Here is a 20,914-nt window from a genome sequence, read left to right as displayed (position 1 = left end):
ACTTAGACTGACAAAGCTAAATGTGGTAACTTCGTCAGATTTTGTCGTAGCGATAGTAATGGCTAAGCGAGCGTAAAAAGCGTTCAAACTTAGACTGACAAAGCTAAATGTGGTAACTTCGTTAGATTTTTTCGTAATGATAGTAATAAACTAAGCGAGCGTAAAAACGTTCAAACTTAAACTGACGAAGTTAAACGTGGTAACTTCGTCAGATTTTTTCGTAATGATAGTAATGAACTAAGCGAGCGTAAAAACGTTCAAACTTAGACTGACGAAAAGATGATTGTAAAAGTGATGTGTCTTGACCCTTCGCTTCTAACGGCGGCGGAGAGATAAGCTAATGAATCTGCATGACGTAAGTCATTTCGGGGTCTTTGAGTGATAGAGATGCTATCAAATTGTCGAGCAAGACTACATATCAAACTAAGATAAGCCACCATACGCTCATCTCTTTCTTCAAAAGACCCACCAAACTGATTAGCAACAAGGCGAGAATCCGTGTATAGCTGGAGCTTTCACGCCCCCAGTGTCAAAGCTGTTCTCAAGGCACAAATGGCAGCCTCATACTCGGCTTCGTTATTTGAAGCGGCGAAGCCAAGTCGCACAGATTTCCCAATCTTTTCTCCGCCGGGTTTAACAAAAACACATCCAATTCCAGACCCAGATTTACTATGCGAGCCATCTGAGTAAACAATCCATATGTCAATGGGATTAGGAATTGCGTTTTCATGTCGGTCTTCGTCGCCCCCAATTAGCGGCGGCAGAATGTCTTCCATAGATTTTTCCATCAATGTAGCTGCCAGCTATATACCACTAGGTTGACCCATTGAAGGACTTGTTAATATAGGAGGACTAACCAAGTATTTCTTCAGTTGTTGCAATGCCATCTCACAATCAATGTTCCAAGTTGCCGCCCTCTTTAAAGTCTGGAAGAAGGGATGACAACGATCGGAATATTTAGAAATAAATCTATGAAGAACGGCAAGCCGACCAGTAAGTCGTTGAATTCCCTTCTTATTTTTGGGTGATGGCATATCAATAACGGTGCGTATTTGATTAGGATTAGCCTCAATACCTCTACGAGTCATGAGGTATCCCAGAAATTTTCCAGAAAAGAGGCCCAAAAGAACATTTGGCGGGATTGAGTATTATGTTATACTTGTTAAGCCTATCAAAAACAAGTTAAAGATCGGAAAGATGATCACCCGTATTGTTCGATTTAACGACTATATCATCGATATAAGCCTCCATTATTTTTCCCAACAGATCGGAAAAAATTGTATTGAAGAGTAAAATCGATTTCACCCAGAAGATTTAAACAGACAGACGCCCCCGGTCGAGCCTATGTGGAAGATGACACTTGCCATTACCTCTTACAAGAGTTAGAGATTTTAGGCGGTACACACTTTTGGGTCCGACTGGAGATTGTCTTTTTCTTTGCGTGTAACCAACCTATCTAGGTCGGTAATTTGTCTGGGATTGTGGTCTTCCCTCTAGTTACCTCTGTGACACCTTCCATCCCTGCCTGGTCAGACCTGTCTGGGATGGCCGTTTTTCTCAAATATGTGAGGTCGGCCTTCCCTGTCAGGTCGGTCCAATCTAGGATGAAGGTTTTCATTATACTTTCTTCTGCGACGCCTTTTTTCCCTGTATGGATGGACCTGTCTAGGATGGCGATTTTCCGCAAATCTGCGAGGTCGGCCTTCCCTGTCAAGTTGGTCCAGTCTGGGATGAAGTTTTTCCTTATACTTTCTTCCGTGAAGCCTTTTTTCTCTGTCTGGACGGACCTATCTAGGATGACGATTTTCCGCAAATCTGCGAGGTCGGCCTTCCCTGTCAGGTCGGTCCAATCTTGGATGAAGTTTTTCCATATACTTTCTTCCACGACGCCTTCTTTCGAAGGCGTTTGTACCGCCATTTGCGGTAGCGGCGACAGCGGTGCTGCTGCTTTCCGGAACCTAGTAACAAAAGTATGTAACTTTTCGTTACGTTGTTGCTTGATGTTCAAAAGTGAGTCAACATCCTTTGGTGTCTTGCAATTGTGGCGGAAACGATAAACAAACTGATTTTCTAGTTCATTGTATTGGTGAATTGATCTTGAAGGCAACTCACTAAAACAGCGTAATGCTTCTCCCTTTAGAGTTGATGGAAAGAGCTTACACATGAACGGATCATCTCCACCACCCCATAACACCAACTTATTTTTGAACGATAGAACATGCAAGCCAGGATCTCCTTCCGACTCATCATAAAGTTCAAAATCGGGTTGTTTGAAGTCGGGATGGTGGTAAGCTTCCTGAATGTCGAGCTAAAACTTATCAAGTACGCCATCATTGACTGTCAAGTTTTTCATTCTTACATCCCTTAACTCTCTATCGTTAAGTTATTTTGCAATCAACTCTTTCAACTGTTGTTCTGTTAGAGTTAAAGTATTGGCTCGAACAACTGGACGCCCCCGGTCGTGCCCATGTGGAGAAGAATACCTTCCATTATCTCTTATTGGAGTTAGAGATCTTTGGCGGTACGCACGATCAGCTCCGACCGGTGATTGTCTTTGTCTATCCCTATAACCAGCCTGTCTAGGTCGGTAGTCACCCTTGGCCGGGTGGTCGGTATAATTATACCACTTCTCCATGTGTTGTTGCTCTTGTCTGGGATGCCCGCCTTCCCAGTCATGTCGGACATATCTCGGATGGCGGTCTTCCCTGAAATTGCTTCTCAGAGGTAAATCTTCTATTTGAGATCGGACATGTCTAGGGTAGTAGTTATCCCTGCCAATCCGATTCTCCCCATAAGTACGAGTAATAGGGTCATTACTCTTAAAGTGTGCACTGGTTGATTTTGTTTGAGAAATAACACGTTGTTGAGGACGATGAAGTGGATCTTCAAGACGGTCCCATACACTGGAATGGCCTGCGTCCCTTCGTGGTCGCCTGATGTTGTTTAATTTGCAGCCTCATCCACCGGCCTTTGCCTCTTTGCCAGCTTCCTTCTCAAGTTCCTATTTTAAATTTTTGACTTGTCGTAACTCACGCTCAACCGTATTAGGAGTGGCGATAGCGGAGGCGGTGGTGGTGGCGGTGGCGCTGCTACGGTTGGATGTTGAGAATTGATCTTACCACTAGGAGCAACTTGATTGTTCAACGGTTCTTGCATTGGCTGATTTGAATTTTGAGGGTTGCAATTCCTATTAGCAGGAGGAATATGTTGACTATTTGATCTGCTTCTTGTGCTTACCATCTTGATTGTTTCACGGCATAATGAATTCTAAATTCCCCACAGACGGCGCCAATTATGTTTCGACAGTAAACTGCTTCAACACAACGAGAGCAATGGTAAAGAACGCACTAAGAAACAGATGAATTTGATGTTAGGGGAGATGAAACTGAACCAAATAATGGCTGCCTACGTACCCAAGATCTATTCTCTAGGGATCAAGTTTCAACGTCGTTCCTTATGAAAAATAATGTGGTATTTATAGAGGTAGAGTAGAGAGTCCTTGTAGCTCAAGTAATCTTGTTGCTTGAGTAATTGTGATAGAATATAACTGTCAACTGATAATTATCTCTTTGATAAGAAATGAGTCTGGACATAAATCAATGTACATTAGTGGCAAGTCATGTGGCTAAGGTTCAGCCTTAGACACATGAGTTAATGGGTTTGTACATTGATCCATGATATTGTGAATTGGGCTTTAGCCCTATTGATTAAATGAATAAAATAGAGACCCCTACTAATGGACGTTTGCCACGTAGGTGGGGGTCGAAACATAAACTTCCTCCATTCTACACCCAAAACCCACACATCTCACTTTCATCTCTCACCTTTCACTCCCAATTTTTCCTCTTTTTATTCTTCACTTCCGCACTCAGACTACCCGGAGCACGACCTGCGCCTCAATAAGCGACACCTGCGCTTGAACCACCTGTGACTCGATTTAGTGAGGAGCGCGACCTGCGCCCATCTCATGCTAAAAGTGAGCGCGCCCTGCGCCTAAGTGCCTAGAACTCGTTCATCGTCAGAGCGCACCCCGTGCCCTAACTTCCTTAGGCACGAAATTTTTTGATTTTTTGTGTGTTGTTCCAGGATCGTTGCAGCTATTCTAAAGAGTAGTTTTGTGATGACATCTCCTACAGTCATACCGGAGCAGTCTTTCGAAGACTTGTTGGGAAGCGAGACTTATAGAGGTTGGTTCCGCGACAGGATCTTGCAGTTAGGATGGCAGCATCTACTGGTAAGTGATGATAACTCATATTTACCTCAGCTTACAGCATTTTTCTACAATAATATTACTTTCTATTGTAACCAAGATGGAGAACAAAAATTTTCCCTTGCAATTGAAGACACGACCATAGAATTCAGTAAGTCTTTGGTAGCGTATGTTTCGAGATTGCCCTTGCCTGATCCTATGCACACATGGAGATATATGACCGATAATGCATACCTCTATAACTATACATATTTCCATGAGTATTATGGGGGAGGCGTATTTCGTATAATGGACCAAGGGCAATATAACATAGCCCTTGGTAGCCTGTCTCTGAATGTAGGCACCACCATGTTATTCATTATGATGAATATTTTAGGGGAGTGGCAGTTTACTTCTGCAAATAGTACCGCTGGTGACGTTTTCCTTGCTTTAGCTGAGGGATGTTGGCGATATGACATTCCCAGAGTATTAGTGGCTAGTCTAAAGAGAGCCCAAAGCATGAGGCATAAGTATCTTCTTATGCCTATTTTCGTTTGTCGCATCATGCGCGGTTGTTTACCTGAATTCTGTACCCAATTCATGCATTGGAAAAGGGTTGAAGTCATGAGACCCACCAATTGGGTGGTTCGTTCATTTCGAGTTATGACTTGGTCGGGTTAGCAGGTGCAACCTCATTTGGTTGCTCCTTACACCCCATCAGACCAAGTGACACTCGACATGTTAGCGCGGGTTGATGACACACGGCGACGGGCTTGGCAAATCACCATGGCATGGCAGGATGCGAAGGAACCTCATTTCTTTGAAGAGGATGAGGATGATGCTGAAACAGTGGAGATAAGGTAAGTTTTTAGTTTTAGTTAGTTTCTGCTTATGTCCCAAACAATTTAATTCTTATTAATCCCATAACGGGTGGAACTCATATAAAGTTGCGTCTATTTTTCTTTTTCTATATTAGTATGTTTAACCTTGTTTTACAGATGTTCCAGAATTTCACACGTTTCCATGGTATTTTCTACCCTTTTTATTTCAATACTTTGAGGACAAAACATGCTTCTTGTTTAGGAGTGGCATAGAAACACGTGTAATTAAGGCATCTGTTAGGATATAGATTGGTACAATATGCACTTATTTTTTAGTTAAAATTTCAAAAATTCAAAAATATAAATAATGAGTTTATGCTATACACTTAGGAATATTGGTATTGTTTTCTTTCTCTGCTCTCAATAATCTAGAAGTCTCACGTAGCGTTTGTATTAGAATAGTTTTTAAAAACTTAGGTTAATATATATATAGATAATAATCTTTGCATCTTTCTATAAATATATTGCATGAGTATCTATGATTGTTTGGTAGTAAATTTCTGAAATCTAGGCTAGAGTACTTATTATACAAATCCTGTGAGAATATAGCCTAAAGCCTTATATGAGTGAAATATTTGAAAAATGACATGAGGGAGAAGTAAAATCCGGATAGAGAAATCACACATCCACTTGCTTGATCACTATACCATATCATAAGCGAGAATTTAGGCCCTCTTTGGATTGATATAGCCAGAAATTCAAACTTATGAATTATTTTCCACTAGTCGCCCCTTTGAGCCTTTCTTTAGCCTTTCATAAACCAAAAATCTTTGACCCTGTTATAAAAACAAACCAAAACAAAAAATCAACCTACCCATTATAGAATGAGTCTGAGAGTAGGATGAGTGAAGAAAAGAGAAAGGAAAAACCTGTGTAAACAAAAAATTAGATAGTTTCTTCAGAAAAGAAAAAGAAAAGAAGTTTACATCCAAAGAAAATAAAATAAAAATAAAAATAGAAACAAAATAAAAACTCCAAAAATAGAATAAAATGAGTTAAAAAGCCAAAATAAAAAGGCTAAGGATGGAAACAAAGTGTAGAAACAAAAGAACAAGGGTTTCTCTAGTTACGTAATATGAAGACCTTATTATCACAGACTTGTCCTTTTTGAATATCCATTTCCTTCCTTCTTAAACCATCTCCTAATCCCCGCAACACCTAATAAAGACCTCTAACTCAATTAGGAATAGGTTAGTGTGATAGAAAGTGGCAGATGTGTTTGATCGACTCTGGCTTCCTTGTGTGTCATTGAGATTGTAAGGTAAAGTGTGCCCACTGCACATTGGAGTAGCAAAACTTGAGCAGAAAAATCAGAGTGGTTTTTGTCTTGACATTTATGTGAGGACCTACTTAAGGACGCTATTCCGAGTTTTCAGAAACGGACCTGCTAGTGCATTTCATATTATTACACTATTACTCATTGTATATATGTTTATTCGTAGATGATTAATTATTATGCATATATTAGTTTAGGTTTCGACTTAATCATTCTGTATTCATTGCTAGTGAGATGTATAGATAATTGAGACATAAATAAAGAAACAATAGTTTTAATTCTTAGTCGTTGTAGTATAGATGACGTTTGTGAGTACCTTCACTGGAAAACTCTCACGAGGTTATAACTCGTCCACTAGCGAATTCCAAGTGGTTTAAGGCCTTGTCGCATGTGGTCAATGCAATCGCACTCGGCAAAACGAGAGTAGTTAGAACTCCATTTTTGGTCACTTATTCCAATTTCTCATATTTGCTTGAGGACAAGCAAAATGCTGTTTGGGGGTGGTTTGATAAGAGCCCAAAACTGTAGTTTTAACCCCTTAACAATAATATTTTTAGACCAATTATGCGAGTAATAAATAAGAGTTAATGCTGATTACGTGCTTTTATGTATTTCAGGCATTGGAATTAATTATGTGCAGAAATGTGTCATTTTTGAGAGATAAAGGAGCAAGGGTTGGTTGCTAAGAAGTTCTATGATTAAAGGCCAAGATTGAAGGAGAAAAAACCTTTTTAAATCCCGGTCAAAGCTAAAAAGTCAAAGTCAATGCAGGTAGAAATAGTGCACAAAAGTTAGTAGAACTTCCGAAGACCGTATCTTTGGACTCAGACCTCAGAAGTGGGCCTACCTTATGTCAAAAAGACCGGGTCGAAAAGAGCTTTTCAATGGTCTAAGCCTTGATCCAATCAGAGGAGCAAAAGTAGACTAAAAGTCTGCTGAAGTCAAATCCAGCTGAAAGGGCTCTGTGGACTGAAGAGATTGCGTTTTGGGCTCGATTTTCTAGCCCAAAACATAGCTCGTCAGCCCATGCACGAAAATGTGGATCTTGTCTCCTCCATTCAAGACACAAGACTTAGCTCTTAAGCATTCTGGTTTTTAGTTAGCCATTAGCCAATAATTTTAGATCTAGTTTTAGACTCCATTAATTAGTTCATTAGTTTGTTTTAGATCTAGATTTTATTTCATTCAGTTAATTAGTTTTTCAATTCCAATAGATTAGTTAGAACAAAGTAGATTGTTATTTTAGAATCGAATTTAGTTTACAATAAAGTATTAGTTTTTCTATTCAATTTAGTTTCATTAGATCAATAAAGTTAGTTGTTACTCATAATCTAGTTTTAAGTATTAAATCACTTAGATCTAATTTCAATCATTTAGTTATCAATCATTTCTTAGTTATTAGTTTAGTTTTGAATTCTTGATTAGATCAAGATAGTAAATATACAATCTTTATATCATGTCTTGCTTAAATTCGTATAGAAATGATAGTTTGATAACTCTAGGCTAAACCTCCATTAAAGGGGTTTGAGGAAGCCTTGATGAAAACTTGATTTTTTCTAGCTTAGAAATCGTCATGATAATCTATTTATTTCTATAAAGTAATTAGTTCACCATGAGAATGGATTTGATTGCTTCACATGCTAGTTATTATTTAGTAGAGATTGCCATGAATAATTAGGGATTAGAAATACCATTTGTTTATGCGAAAGCATTGAAATTTGGATCACGACGAATCTTCACTAGTTAATTAAGTCGAGTTATGGTGGAATCAATCCCCCCTAATTCCTTATCATATAGTCAAATTAGAAATTCCATAGTTTGAATTATCATATCTTGTTAGTATAATTCCCATCATAGTATAATTTCCACATTACTCTCATTAACTTTGGATAGACCGATAATATTAGAAAACATTAAATTCTAAAGAACTAGGGGTGGAACGAATCTTCTACTCCAACTCTATTGCGATAGCATTGAGAGTAGAAAAATTTGATAAATCCTAAGCGTAAAATAGCTTTAGTTTTACTTACGTTTGAGTCTCGTACTTAGTCGTGGATAAAACTATCATTTTACCAAGTATCAGTAAGCTAACTTTTGTATAAAGAAGATTTTGTGTTAATGTATTTCTGTGCAAATAAATACATACGACACTAATCAAAACTAAAGTTACGTAAGGGGTAATTGCATCGTTGTATGCACTACCACCTTAGGAACAAGCTAATCCAAGCTACACTACGCATAATAAGGGGTCTCTCAGTTATAGCAGTTGTGATCACCCTTCATACTTCAAAAGTTTCTAGCTAGCATCTAGGCCATCTTCTCATGTTGTCCCATGGTAGTTTCGATACCTAGTTAGCTGGACCTAATCCTTCATACAATTACTTTATGAAGCTGAGGACGACTCGTATTTTCGAATAGATAACTTAAGTGCATCCTTAAAGGCCATTGCCAAGGGAAGCCCTGTACTATATATGGTTATGTTATTCCATGTCCTAGTATGAACCCTTTTGTTAACTACATGTTTGGCATGGGAATTGATTCAAACATCAGAAATTCCGTAGAACCATACTGAGGGTTTAGAGGACAAAGTTGTGGGAGAATGGATGCGTGAAGGTCAGTGTAATTATCAAGATTTGTTTTGGTACTAATGGAAGTAAGTCTCTTTCCTGACTCTCCGCAATATGTCTTCAGCAGTTGTATTGATGGCTACATAATTTTTTGGATCCAATTCTTCTTTAGCGTCTTCTCATATCTTTTTTTCTGAGGAAGTTGGATATCTGTTCTTGAATATGCCTCATTAGGTCTTTTCATGTCTGCTCTAACATATTCTTGATTATACCATCATCTCTGTCTCAAACTTCTTTATCTTTTCTGGATGATTCTAATATTTGCAGTATTGTTTGAATTGTTGCTGCCAAAATCCCTTCCTCAACTCGGATATCTTTTTCTCCTTTTTCATGTAACTCCTGCAAACTTTTTACCTATTTTCAAAGTAAATACTTGTGCATGTCCCGATGTCTAATATGATGCTGGGATAAGACCTGTTTGGAATGCCATATTTGCAGTCATCTCGGCTTCGTCCAACTTTTCAACTGATTGTGTTTCTACTTTAAAACGAGCTAAGAAATCTTTAAGAGATTCCTTTTTCCCTATTTCAACTGAAACAAAACCGATACCTGCTTAGGCTTTATCCTTTGATGCCCATAATTTGTAAGAATTTTTTCTTCTATCTCTCTGAAACATGAAATTGTCCCTTCTTGTAGAGAACAAAACCATTTTAATGCTTTCCCTTTTATACCGGATGAAAATGACTTACATAACAAAGAGTCCAAATATACAGTTCCTTGGTAAATTGAGAAATGATGTCGATATCCAATCAAATGATCCATGGGATTCGATGTGCCATCATATTGATTGTATTTTGGATTCTTGAATTTGGGAGGAAGAGACATCATCTCGATCTCTTTTTTAAGTGGATTTCTACTAACATCGTCTGCTATCTAGCTTTCTTACAGATGCAGATGCCTTCTTGATCAATTGATCTCCAAATTGCTTCTGCATCATTTCCTCAATCATTAATGCTTTAGTGATTGGCTATGGTGTCGCAATTTCCTGAGTTTCTTGTACTATTCTCTCCCTTATCGATATAACTTCTTGCTAGTGACTTCTTTGGATAATCGGAGAGACAGAACTGGATTCTTCCTCATTCTTGCTGTTTCTTTCTTGTTGTTTCTTCTTCTCATTTGCTTTCTTCATTTCCTCATTCTCTCTTGCTAACAACTTGTTTTGCTTTTCTATTTCATTTAATCTTCTTATGAAAACTTGAAAAGAAACTTCTTCCTCTTCTTGTATATCTACAATTCTTTCACCCTGTTCCTCCATTCTTCTACTTCTCGATCTTCGTGTTACTCTTGTTTGCAAATGATTTTATTCATTTATCACGTTCTTGCTATTTGTATTCTTCTTTGGAGGCATATTGATGATTGGGTTTAATCCTCGAAAAAAACTCAGTTGAAGAACAATATGATTCGATCTTGATCGATTGTTCGCACAACAAAGAATAAGAAATCAAAACTGTTAAAATCAAAGCTCTTGATGCATGGACAACACCAATGTAATGATCAAGAAAGAAAGACTCGTGTTATTGTAAAGATTGATTAATGGGATAACAAAAAAATGAAGCTTTATTGATAATTACCCTATTGATAATCTCTAATGGAGTTACAAAAGTGATCTCGTTTCCCTCCGATTACAAGAAATGAAAGTAGGAAAAAAAAAATTAGAATCCCCTTCTCTCTCTCTCCTGCTTTGGTCTTTTTATAATCCATCATTCTCAACTGAGTTCCAATCATTTGTTGACCCGTGTCCTTGTTCTTCCTCTCTTTCTTCTTTCCCGCCTTCCTCTCTCTCTCTCTTCTTTCCCGCTTCTTTCCTACAACATACAATTAAAAGAGTCATGTCGATATCTCAGTTTATAAACAAAATTACAGGTCGAAATATCATTTAGTACCATATTTGGCCACTACAGTCCGCCTGCCAAGAATGCTGAAGTGCATAACGCTAAGTGGAGTATATATGTAAATGTGTAACTACAAAATTCCTCAAATATTGTTCATCTTTCAAAAGACCAGTAGAAATGGATCGATACTTGAAGTACTTCAATGTAACTAACAATTTTCAACCATCTAAGCTTATATCATATTCGTTAGGCAATACTAAGCTACACAGATTGTGTCCATTCTTTTGAGTAGAGTTTTTATTCAGTCAATAACAGGGATGTACTTTTTTATTCCTTCATATCCACTTTCATTATATTTTCGCAAGGGGTTATACTGAATCAACTGTAAATTCTCCTTCCCGATGAAGGCAATTGAATTCTTTGTACCCTCCACACAGAATTAGTAGAGTTTTGTGTGATTCTGACAGCTAAACTGCAATCTGCAGTTTCACCAACAGTGTCGGCAATATTTAATTCCGACTCCTAAGAGCATGTACATTGCTAATATATATTTCGTGGAGAATTTTTTTTGCTCTCATTCACGAGCTAATGCCACAGAGACATCAAACAAAATTAAGTAACAAGATGAAGAGTTGAAATCAATTAATAGACACAGCCACAGGTTTCTCAACATTATCAAAAAGGCATCAAGTGGTTTTCTAATACCCACCAACCAAAAGCCTAGATAATCTCCATGAGGAATTAAGTTAATTAAGTTCAGACCCAACCAAAAATACACAAAGCACTCGTCCTTCAAATAATCTCCATGACATATAATACCCAAGGAATCTCCACACCAGTACTAATTATGAATCCACTACAACATAATGACAACAAGAAGAAGAACAGCAGCACTAATAATACCTCACTAGTTTGTAAGAAATAAAAAGGCATCATCTGTACAAGACTAAGATATCCATACCATATCTCAAACCTGTTCGCTAGTTCTCTTGATCATGTAAACAGGGGGATAAGAAAACTAAAGACGCCTGACTCGCCCCCCCTACAGACTTGAATCTCTAAATTTGCCTTCCACGGCCATAGTGTCAGATCCCAAGTTCCCTTCAACTCAAAGAAGAAATGTCTTAGTGATCATCAACATCTTCCCGTTGAAATTCTTTGCCTTTGTGTGTATCCTGCATTCGCAATTCTTCATATGCCCTCCTCAAAAACTGATCCCAACCACACTACCTGGGCTTGTATCCATGTAATCATATGGAACTGCAGTCTTTAGACTTGGTCAAATAGCACATTGGCTCTCTACAACCCGGAACTGCACTAGTTCTTCTTCCCCAAAACTATCTTCCAACTATTCTCAGCTGAACAGCAGCGGCAAAGTGAAGGGGGCCAAGGATTAAAATCTAAAAGCTTAGCCCGCTTATACATGGTAACATAAACATCAAATGCAAAATTCACTGATTCAAACTTCTACTGCACATTCTTTTCAAAGAAATCTTGGATCAAAATTTCAAGATAACATTTTTTCTCCAGAAGAACAGGGTAAAATTCAGTGACCTATTGCTGGGAGACGGCAATAAGATGCTGATTTCGAACAAAGCAACGAAATTCCATTTCAGCATGGAAAGATGAGTACCACTTTCGTAGGGCAAGAAAAATGTTGGAGGTCTAGATGGAGTCCTATCGGTGCGAGATTCATAGGCATGTCAAAGATCATAAAACAATGATACTGAGGATCGTACAAGGGTGTGATTTCACTGAAGGAGGTGCATTTAAGGTTTCCAGTTGTACTAATCCAAGCAGAATCCTTTGGGGTACTCCAATTTAGTTTAGGGAATAGCTCCACCAAGATAGACTCCTTGATGCCTAACTCAAATTCTGGGAAACTTGGTGGTGAAGGAGGTTGTTCTTCAGACCCTTCAGTGACTTGGAAATCCTCTTCTTCTTCAGGATTGTGGATTCTTCTAGGTAAGGCATCTTCACCAGAGATGGATTGGGGAAGCATGAAGGGTCCGGAATCATCCCGAAGCTGATGAACAAAGGTCTCTGGAAGCTCATGGATTAGGGTTTTGATTGAAACTGATTTGAAAATTGGGTACAATTCTTGGATTTGGCATCTGTTCACTTCTTCTTCCCGCATATTTAGACCTACTGACAATTATCGTTGAACATAACTGGTAAGACCCAGTCGCAAAGAAACAAGGGTTCAAATTTTTTGTTCTCTTGAATATCTGGTAACGCCTCGTTGGTATTGTTAGTCTTGAAACTGACTAGAATACTGCACTGCAGTGGGCGTGAGCAGAGCAGAAGTGAGAATCAACAATGACCACTGCAGGTCTACAGCTGCAAGTTTGGAACACATATACCAACACTAATGAAGATTAACAACGAGGGCAAGGAAACATAAACAATCTTCAAAAAAAAAACCTACAGAAACAATTAGTTAAATCAAAATAAAAACAAACAACATATAGTGAAAACCCAAATTTGACTACATTTCCTCCAATAACAATATGAGTAATGGAAACAAAATAAGAAACCCGAATAAAGTAAAAGATTCATTTTGGCTTATCATCAGCATCCCATTCATCTCAATAAGAACTTGGACCCTCAAAAGTTCAGATAAGCAGCCATCATGACAGATATGTGAAACTACAATACTCCAGGGAGAAAACTATATCAAACAACTTTTTTGTACCAAGTAAAAATTTAGAAAACAAATTTAATAGTCATATAATAGTAAAGTTTCCTTCCTAGTTGTCTACAACCATATAGCATAGCCAACAATTTGAATAGAAATGTAAACCCAATAATTATTTAGCTAAAGCAAAATATAAATACAATTTTACAATGTATGCTTTGCATATACGTGTGGAAGAAAGAAAGCGTGTGAATTAAGAATGAGAAAAGTGAATGAAGAGAAAAATGGGAGAACAAATCTTACAAGTTTATAGTTTGCACAAAGAACTATGGCTTATTTTACAGTGAACATCTTCTTCGCTGATGAGGTTATGCTTTAAAATAGAAATGCTTGTAGAGATTCAATTAATGAAGTGTTTCTGCAATTTAACTTTATGTATTAAGTTTATTCTATACCAATCTTCATTGGCAATTATGTAAACAGGTATGATAAGTTAAAAGTAGTAGTGACTGGTGAAAGAAATTAATAAGCATGCAATGAAATTACAATTATTTATAATGAACTCTGCCAGTTCATAACGAAAAAGTAATAACTGCTTTAGTACCATTAAACAATGAAACGCAGAATAAAACAATTGCAGAAATCAAAGGGAATAAAAATTAATTTAGATAGACTACAAGAAACCCGATAACTAAAACAACTACCACCTGAATTGCAATTCAGAGAACAACACAAATGAAACCCAATGAAGGACCAGAATCCAGTATCACACAAAGACACAGAAAGAAGACATAGTTGAACCATGCATGCAATCTATCAATCTATCACAAAGACGCATTGTATTCATATGAATGTGTCGACAACAAATTGATGATGGTATGCATCAATGAAAGAAAGAATGAGCAGTGAAAATATTTTTTTTCTTAAAAAAAAGTGGGAAAATATACCTTTGAGTTTTGAGAATAACAGTGTATTCTTGTTTCTTCTTCATAAGGAAATCAGGAAAGCAGTTACGATGTTGAGAAGTATATTTTGGTTCATATTTGAAAAGACTTTCAAGCGTATAACTGCTTTGTTTTTGAAATTGAAGGAATTACCCTTGTAATTAAAGGCAGCCTAAATTAGAGATTAGAGATTTTGATAACCCAAACTCGTTGAGCCAGAAATGGTTACAACAGGGAGTCCGCTTTTTTGCAGGGAAAGAGATCGACCACTAGGTAAATTTTTCCCTTTGACTGAGGTTTTATTAAGTAGAAAACTCAAAATTAACAGCACATCAATATATTCATAATTCAATCAAGTCTGACAAGGGAAGAGAATGCACTGAAAATCCAATACCAAACGAAAGAAGAATAAAGAAGCAAAAAGCTTTTTCTCAGATTAAAAAGACCGACCTAACCAACGTATGCTGAAGAAAGTACTCTTTCAGTTAAGGGTACTAAAGCTTGGATAATCATCCCTATTCCGTGATAAACATTATCAACTTCATAAGATGGTAGGTGAAAGCACCAGCCTCATTTTTACTAGCAAGATTAATAAGTTGCTTTCAACTGCATAATGATAATTGAGTCTGCAAATAGAGTTCCATATCAGAAGCTTGACAGCCTGTGACCAGCATCGACTTTAGTCTAGCTTACTTCAATCTAATGGTTTGCTTCCAATTGGAGATAGCTGATTCTGCCAACAATTCCCAAATCAGAACCTATAATATCTCAGTGAAGTATTTCTTGTTTGTCCTGTTTCCTGGTGTCTCTGCTGAGTTTGCCGCCGTTAGTACTTAATTCTGTTGTTTCGCACCTTGTAGACCCTGGTTTTGATGAGTTATCACCTCATACTATTATTTCGGTTTTCCAGGTCATTCTCGATCTTAGAAAAGTTATATATGTCATTGTTTGGTTTCATAAATATTTCAGTGTTGTTGTTACTGTCTGTGGTAATTTCAAATTCTCCTTTAAGCATCAATTCTTTGCTATGATGGGCTTATCTTTGTCAGGTGGAAGGTTTCTACCATTCTTCCCGTGTGTTTAGACATTTCCATTCCTATTGTTACTAATGGACCACCAAGACTGTAAAAACTTCTAATATATAGATTGCAAATATATAGACATTTCCATTCTTCCCGTTAGTACTTACTAATGATTGCAAATATATCAATTTTTGGCTATGATTTGCTTATTTCTAATAGCCAGAAGGTTTCTACCCCGGTCCCCGTGTCTTATAAGGTTTTTCTATTCCTAAGCATTCCAACCAATTAATTGTTTCGATAGTAACTCCATCAGTATTAGATTAAACCACAGAATACTCATATGCCATCAACACTCATTACAATAAGGCTCTTGCCAAACAAACAGGAAAATCACCCTGAGGGTCTACAACTCCACATATTACATAACAATTAGGGCTTCTGGGTAGGCTAACAAGTAACCCCTATTATTAAACAAAGAATTCATCAATAATTAGAGCCAAATACAGAGTAGTAGTATACTCTTCCATAAACAATAATAATGTGTGGTATGCACCCTTAAGTATATGGTATCTATTTTCATGCATCCACCTTTAAGAAGGACGTTTAAGTGTTACAAGTATCACTACCAATAATGCAGATTCAGCATAAGGTAATAATTTCCTCTCAATCATTACATAAATATATTAGAACGCCTTAAAATCAATGTTTTGAAAATCGAACCGGTGATCGAACCGATTTTTTGTTAAAATGGTTCAACCAGGTTTAACCATGATTCGACTCGGTTGGACCAATTGATGTTTATTTAATAATTTTTTTAATAATTACAATAATACAATGAATAAATACATATTTTAATTCAATATTAATTGGTATTATATATCAAAATAAATTTCTTATACAAGAAATACATAGTAGTATGTTGGTTTGGAGTTTGGATTATCTTGTTTAGGTGTTATCCGGTTTAGAGCTGAACCGGTTCAACCGGTTTGCCGGTTCAACCACGGTTTAAGTTTAGACCGAGGGTCCAACCATAAACTCAAGTTTTAACTGAACCGAACCGAAAATTCACCGGTTCCGGTCGGACCCCAGTTCAACCACCGATCCGGTCCGGTTTTCTAAACACTGCTTAAAATAGTTGCAAGAATCAATTAGAGAAAGAATCCGTTAGAAAACTACCCATATATTAGGAATTAGGACCACACAAAACTTTTCATTGGACCAATTAAAAAGGTACTTCTATAGAGTGGCAAACATGTAAGAAAAAGTATTGCCCTCTAAGACTACATCAGAACTTATAAAGATAAAAATTATATAAGTCATCAAAATTTATCAATGAGTTCATTCGTATAGCAGAGGATAATATTCCATACACAAAAGTTAGAATTGTACATTCGTCCATTAGCGCATACGCAAACAACTAATTTTTTAAAATAATGACTGAAGTTGAATGGTCGGAATTATCAATATAGCAGTTTAGGTGCCCATGTGACATGTGTTATGATATGGGAGTCCATTACCCGGAAAAAAAATGAAAAAAATAATAAAATAACAAGAACAAGAACAATAATAATAATTGACTGATGCTAAGAGGTCTTTTGGGTCAGGGGCCCTTTGTCCATCATGACAAAAGTGTGTAACCGTTTCTTTTTCATTCTCTTCTTCTTCAAAATCCCCTATCTTTCTCTCAACCAAAACCATCAAAATCAAAATCACACACACATTTCTTTTAATTCTTCTTTACTTTTCTCTCGACCAACCACCAAATTCCCGCACACCTTTCTTTTAATTCTTATTTTCTTCTTCTTTTTCTCTTCCTTCATAAAGTCTAGACCTAACGTCAGTCTTTACCGCCCTTCACGGTTTTATAGTAATAATAATAATAATAATAATAGAATATAATTATAATAATAAGAAGAAAAAATTAAACAACAAGTGAAGCACATAATTTATACAAAGATGCACATCCTATATATGGAGACAGGAGACAAGTATACAGGTGGGGGTCAACCTAACCCCAGCTTAATTTGAAAAAAAAAAAAAAAGACAGGAGACAAGTATACACTTTCTGTTGACACACAAATTAGAAAAAGAATGGAAGAAGAAAGCAACTTACAGAGTTCATCATCCTGGTGGGATTGGTTGGAATCTTCAAAAGGAAATATTATTAAGAATAAGTCCTTATAGAATGAGCCATCAATCAACATGCCTACTAACGCCTTTATTTGTCACTCAACAAGAACTTACAAAGAATCTCTCTATCTTTGTCATTCGTTTCATCTGTCACAAGCACATGCAATATCATAGACGTAGTTTCAGCATTCACTGAGAAACCCTTGCCAATCATTGCTTTATGAAATTGGAGTGCCTTTTGAGTATCTTTTTCCTTGAGAAATCCTTGAACCATGATATTGAAAGTAAGGTCATTTGGAGCTACACCCCTCTTTTCCATCTCAATCAACAAACTTTGAGCACTATTGGGCATCCCCTCCTTACAAAATCCATTGATCATTGTGTTATATGTTATGGTGTTCGGTTGCACCTCTTTCGAAGAAAGGCTGTAAAATAGTTCCTTTGCTTCCAATAACTTTCCTTCTTTGCACATGTGGTGAATAATACTGCTATAAATCACAACAACAAGACTTAACCCATTTCTTTCCATCAAATTAATCAATTCCATAGCTTCAGAAAGACCACTGTTAGCACACAAACCTTCTATTAAAGTACCATATGTGAGAATATCTGGACTTTGTCCATGAGTTTGCATGTCTTCAAAAAATTTCTTTGCGTCCACAACTCTCCCAACCTTACATAGCCCACCAATAAGGGTGCTATATGTAACAACATCAGGATTCAAACATTTGCACTTTAAATTCTCATAAAGTTGCATAGCCTCATCTAATCTCTTAGCCTTACAATAACCATTAATCATTGTGTTATAGCTAACAATATTGGGTTCCAGACCAACATCCACCATTAAATCAGAAACATTTGTAGCCTCTTCCTTTGACCCTGCAAACAACACCCATCCATCAAAGAGTTATATGTGATAGTGTCAGGCGCCACATTTCTTTGAATCATCTCCTCTAATAGGTGATGTGCCTCACTAAGCTTCCCTTCTTTGCAATACGTATCGACCAAAATATTGTATGTTGTCACATTTGGCCATATTCCTCGACTGATCATATTGTGTAACAATTCAGTTGCCTTGTACCAATAACTGGAGAGGCATAGGCCATGAATCAAAGAACTATATGTGACGACATCAGGCATTATACCTCTTTGAAGCATCAATTCAAACACTTGTAGTGCTTCACTGGTCCTACCCTCTTTACCAAGGGCATCAACGAGAACGATGAATGTTACTACATTCGGTGAGATGCTTCTTTTCGATATATCTTCACACAAACTTATGGCTCCTTTTAATTTACGAATGCTGCATAGTCCATGAATCAAAGAGCTAAAAGTAATGGTATTTAGGACAACTCCTCGACCAATCATTTCCTGAAAGAGATTGACGGCATCATACACTCGGTTTTCCTTGCAAAGACTATCAATGATCATATTGTATATGTGGACATGAGGCATAAGTTTTTCCTTTTCCATTGAGACCATCAATTGAAGGGCAATATCAGAATTTAGTGACTTGCAAAACCAATTGATGACGACCCCATAAGTGTTTTCATCACATTGGTATTGATTTGCCACCATTTTGTTGAACAATTCCAAAGTAGGTGTCATTTTCCCTCCAAAAACAGCCCCTTAAGTAGAGCGTTAAAAGTAAAAGCAGTCGGTTGAAACCCACGTTTAAGAATGTTCCCCAACATAGCAAACCCAAAATCCACTCGACCAATACAAGAGTAGCAATTGATCAAGGTGCTAAGCGTCACAATACTTGGTTGGCCTCTAGCAAAAGCTATTGCATTGTACATAGACAAAATAATATAATAGTGTTTGGTCTTGACAATGGCTCGTAGCAATTGAGTAAATGGGTGAATGGAAGGCAAGGGTCGAAACCGAATCAACTCATTAAAGAAACCCAATGCCTCGTCAAGCTTAAGTGTTCTAGATTTACACCTTTCTCTAACTAATTTGTCTAATAAATCAAAATCAAGGGGGTCTTTATCGACAGAAGTAGTTGATGATTGACGTGGGTGATACGTATTAGTAGTAGTAGTAGTTTTGAAACGAGAGAAGGAAAGAGAATGCAAAATAGGAGAGAGAGAGTACCAGAACAAACCCTCCTTAACATTGCCATTTTGAGCTAATGGCTGCAACAGTTGAGTGTAGAACATAACAAATGAAATCCAACTGAGTAACTGCATGTCTGTTGCATTTTTAGTTTTTCACTCTCCTTTTCTCATTAAAAGTGGAAGCCCAAAACCCGAACAAAATTCTCGGAGAGAGAAAATATTCTAGTGAGTAACCTACTCTAAGAAATGAATCTCATGAAATGTTTTTTTTTTCTCGAAGAAAATTAGAATAGGATGATCGTCATCTAAATTCGTAAGGCATAAGTATTGGCTTTAATGAGAGTTATCCTCAGTTTGGAAACTCATACAAGAAAATCTCAAGTGAATCACATCCATTTTGTTTTGATAGAACATTCAACAGATCGAACTTAAGTTAAAAACTTTATTATCTACTTGCAGATTGCCTGACAAAACCGGAGCATAGTTGCATATTTTCAACATTGATGGTGCTATGAATTGGAGAGATTATTTGACAAACTTAATATAGTGTTAATATTAACTAGATACATTATACTAGGTTTAATTTATTACATTCCACGGTTCATACAACTTGACCGTAACTCCATAAGAGAAAGTGCAACAATAAAAAAAAAAAAATTAGAAATAGAATGGGACACAGTGAGGGAGACACATTAAGAGTGTTGTGAAACCCCAATATAAACTCAATTTTGGCAACGAAGTATGAAAACAATCATTTCCTTTTCAATTCCTACTAATTTAATAGCTTGTTTAGACAGTAAACACCGAGTGAAATAATGGGGCATCAAAAAAGTTCAGACAATAATTTGCTATTTACATCATATCGTATAATACTTGTGAGTGCCCGTGCTTTCGGCACGGAGTGCATAAATTATTATTATTAGGTGTACTAACATCCCCGTAATACTTATTGTAGTTTTTGTTACATTATTATATAGTTTTAAATGTTTTTTTTATTAGTATGCTTAGTATACGAATCGTGATTAGTTATAGGCTTGATTTTGTATATAGTAAATATCTACTAAATATTTCGCCAAAGCATCAAAAGCATTTAGAAGTAGATAAATAATGTATAAATTTGACTATCAGGGGAAATAATGGTAATAAGAAAACTTGACAGTTACAATTTTTTTGTTGAAGATAAGATAGTGGCAAGTGATAATTGAGTTTAACTCGTGATGTATTACAAGTTAATCTATGTGGTCCATGGAATTTGACTCCTATTCTATATCATCATTTATTGCGATTGGCTTCTCTCCAACCGAGACCTTTATTT

General features: G+C 36.8%; 1 protein-coding gene, 1 long non-coding RNA gene and 1 pseudogene across 3 annotated transcripts; all 3 read right to left on the bottom strand.

Annotated features, from left to right (window-relative positions):
• Positions 1–10,503: 10,503 nt before the first annotated feature.
• LOC147504895 (uncharacterized) lies at positions 10,504–15,473 on the bottom strand. The gene is made up of 2 exons (XR_015193148.1): positions 14,391–15,473; positions 10,504–10,778 (listed from the first exon to the last, which is right to left on the bottom strand). It is a non-coding gene; the product is annotated as an uncharacterized LOC147504895 (long non-coding RNA).
• On the bottom strand, positions 11,431–14,397 carry LOC147504896 (uncharacterized; annotated as a pseudogene). The gene has a single exon (XR_015193147.1). The product of XR_015193147.1 is annotated as an uncharacterized LOC147504896 (transcript).
• A 2,154-nt stretch (positions 15,474–17,627) lies between the features above and the next one.
• Positions 17,628–19,731, bottom strand: LOC147504894 (uncharacterized). Its single transcript, XM_086605398.1, is given in 3 exon segments — positions 17,628–18,412; positions 18,415–18,842; positions 19,163–19,731. Coding segments are annotated over 3 exon segments (1,782 nt in total).
• Between the last annotated feature and the right edge of the window lie 1,183 nt (positions 19,732–20,914).

Source organism: Coptis chinensis, chromosome 4 (genome assembly GCF_015680905.1).
Source record: "Coptis chinensis isolate HL-2020 chromosome 4, ASM1568090v1, whole genome shotgun sequence".
Taxonomy (NCBI): domain Eukaryota; kingdom Viridiplantae; phylum Streptophyta; class Magnoliopsida; order Ranunculales; family Ranunculaceae; genus Coptis; species Coptis chinensis.
The sequence above is the reverse complement of the archived record's forward strand: the minus strand, read 5'-3'. Positions and strand labels throughout refer to the sequence as shown.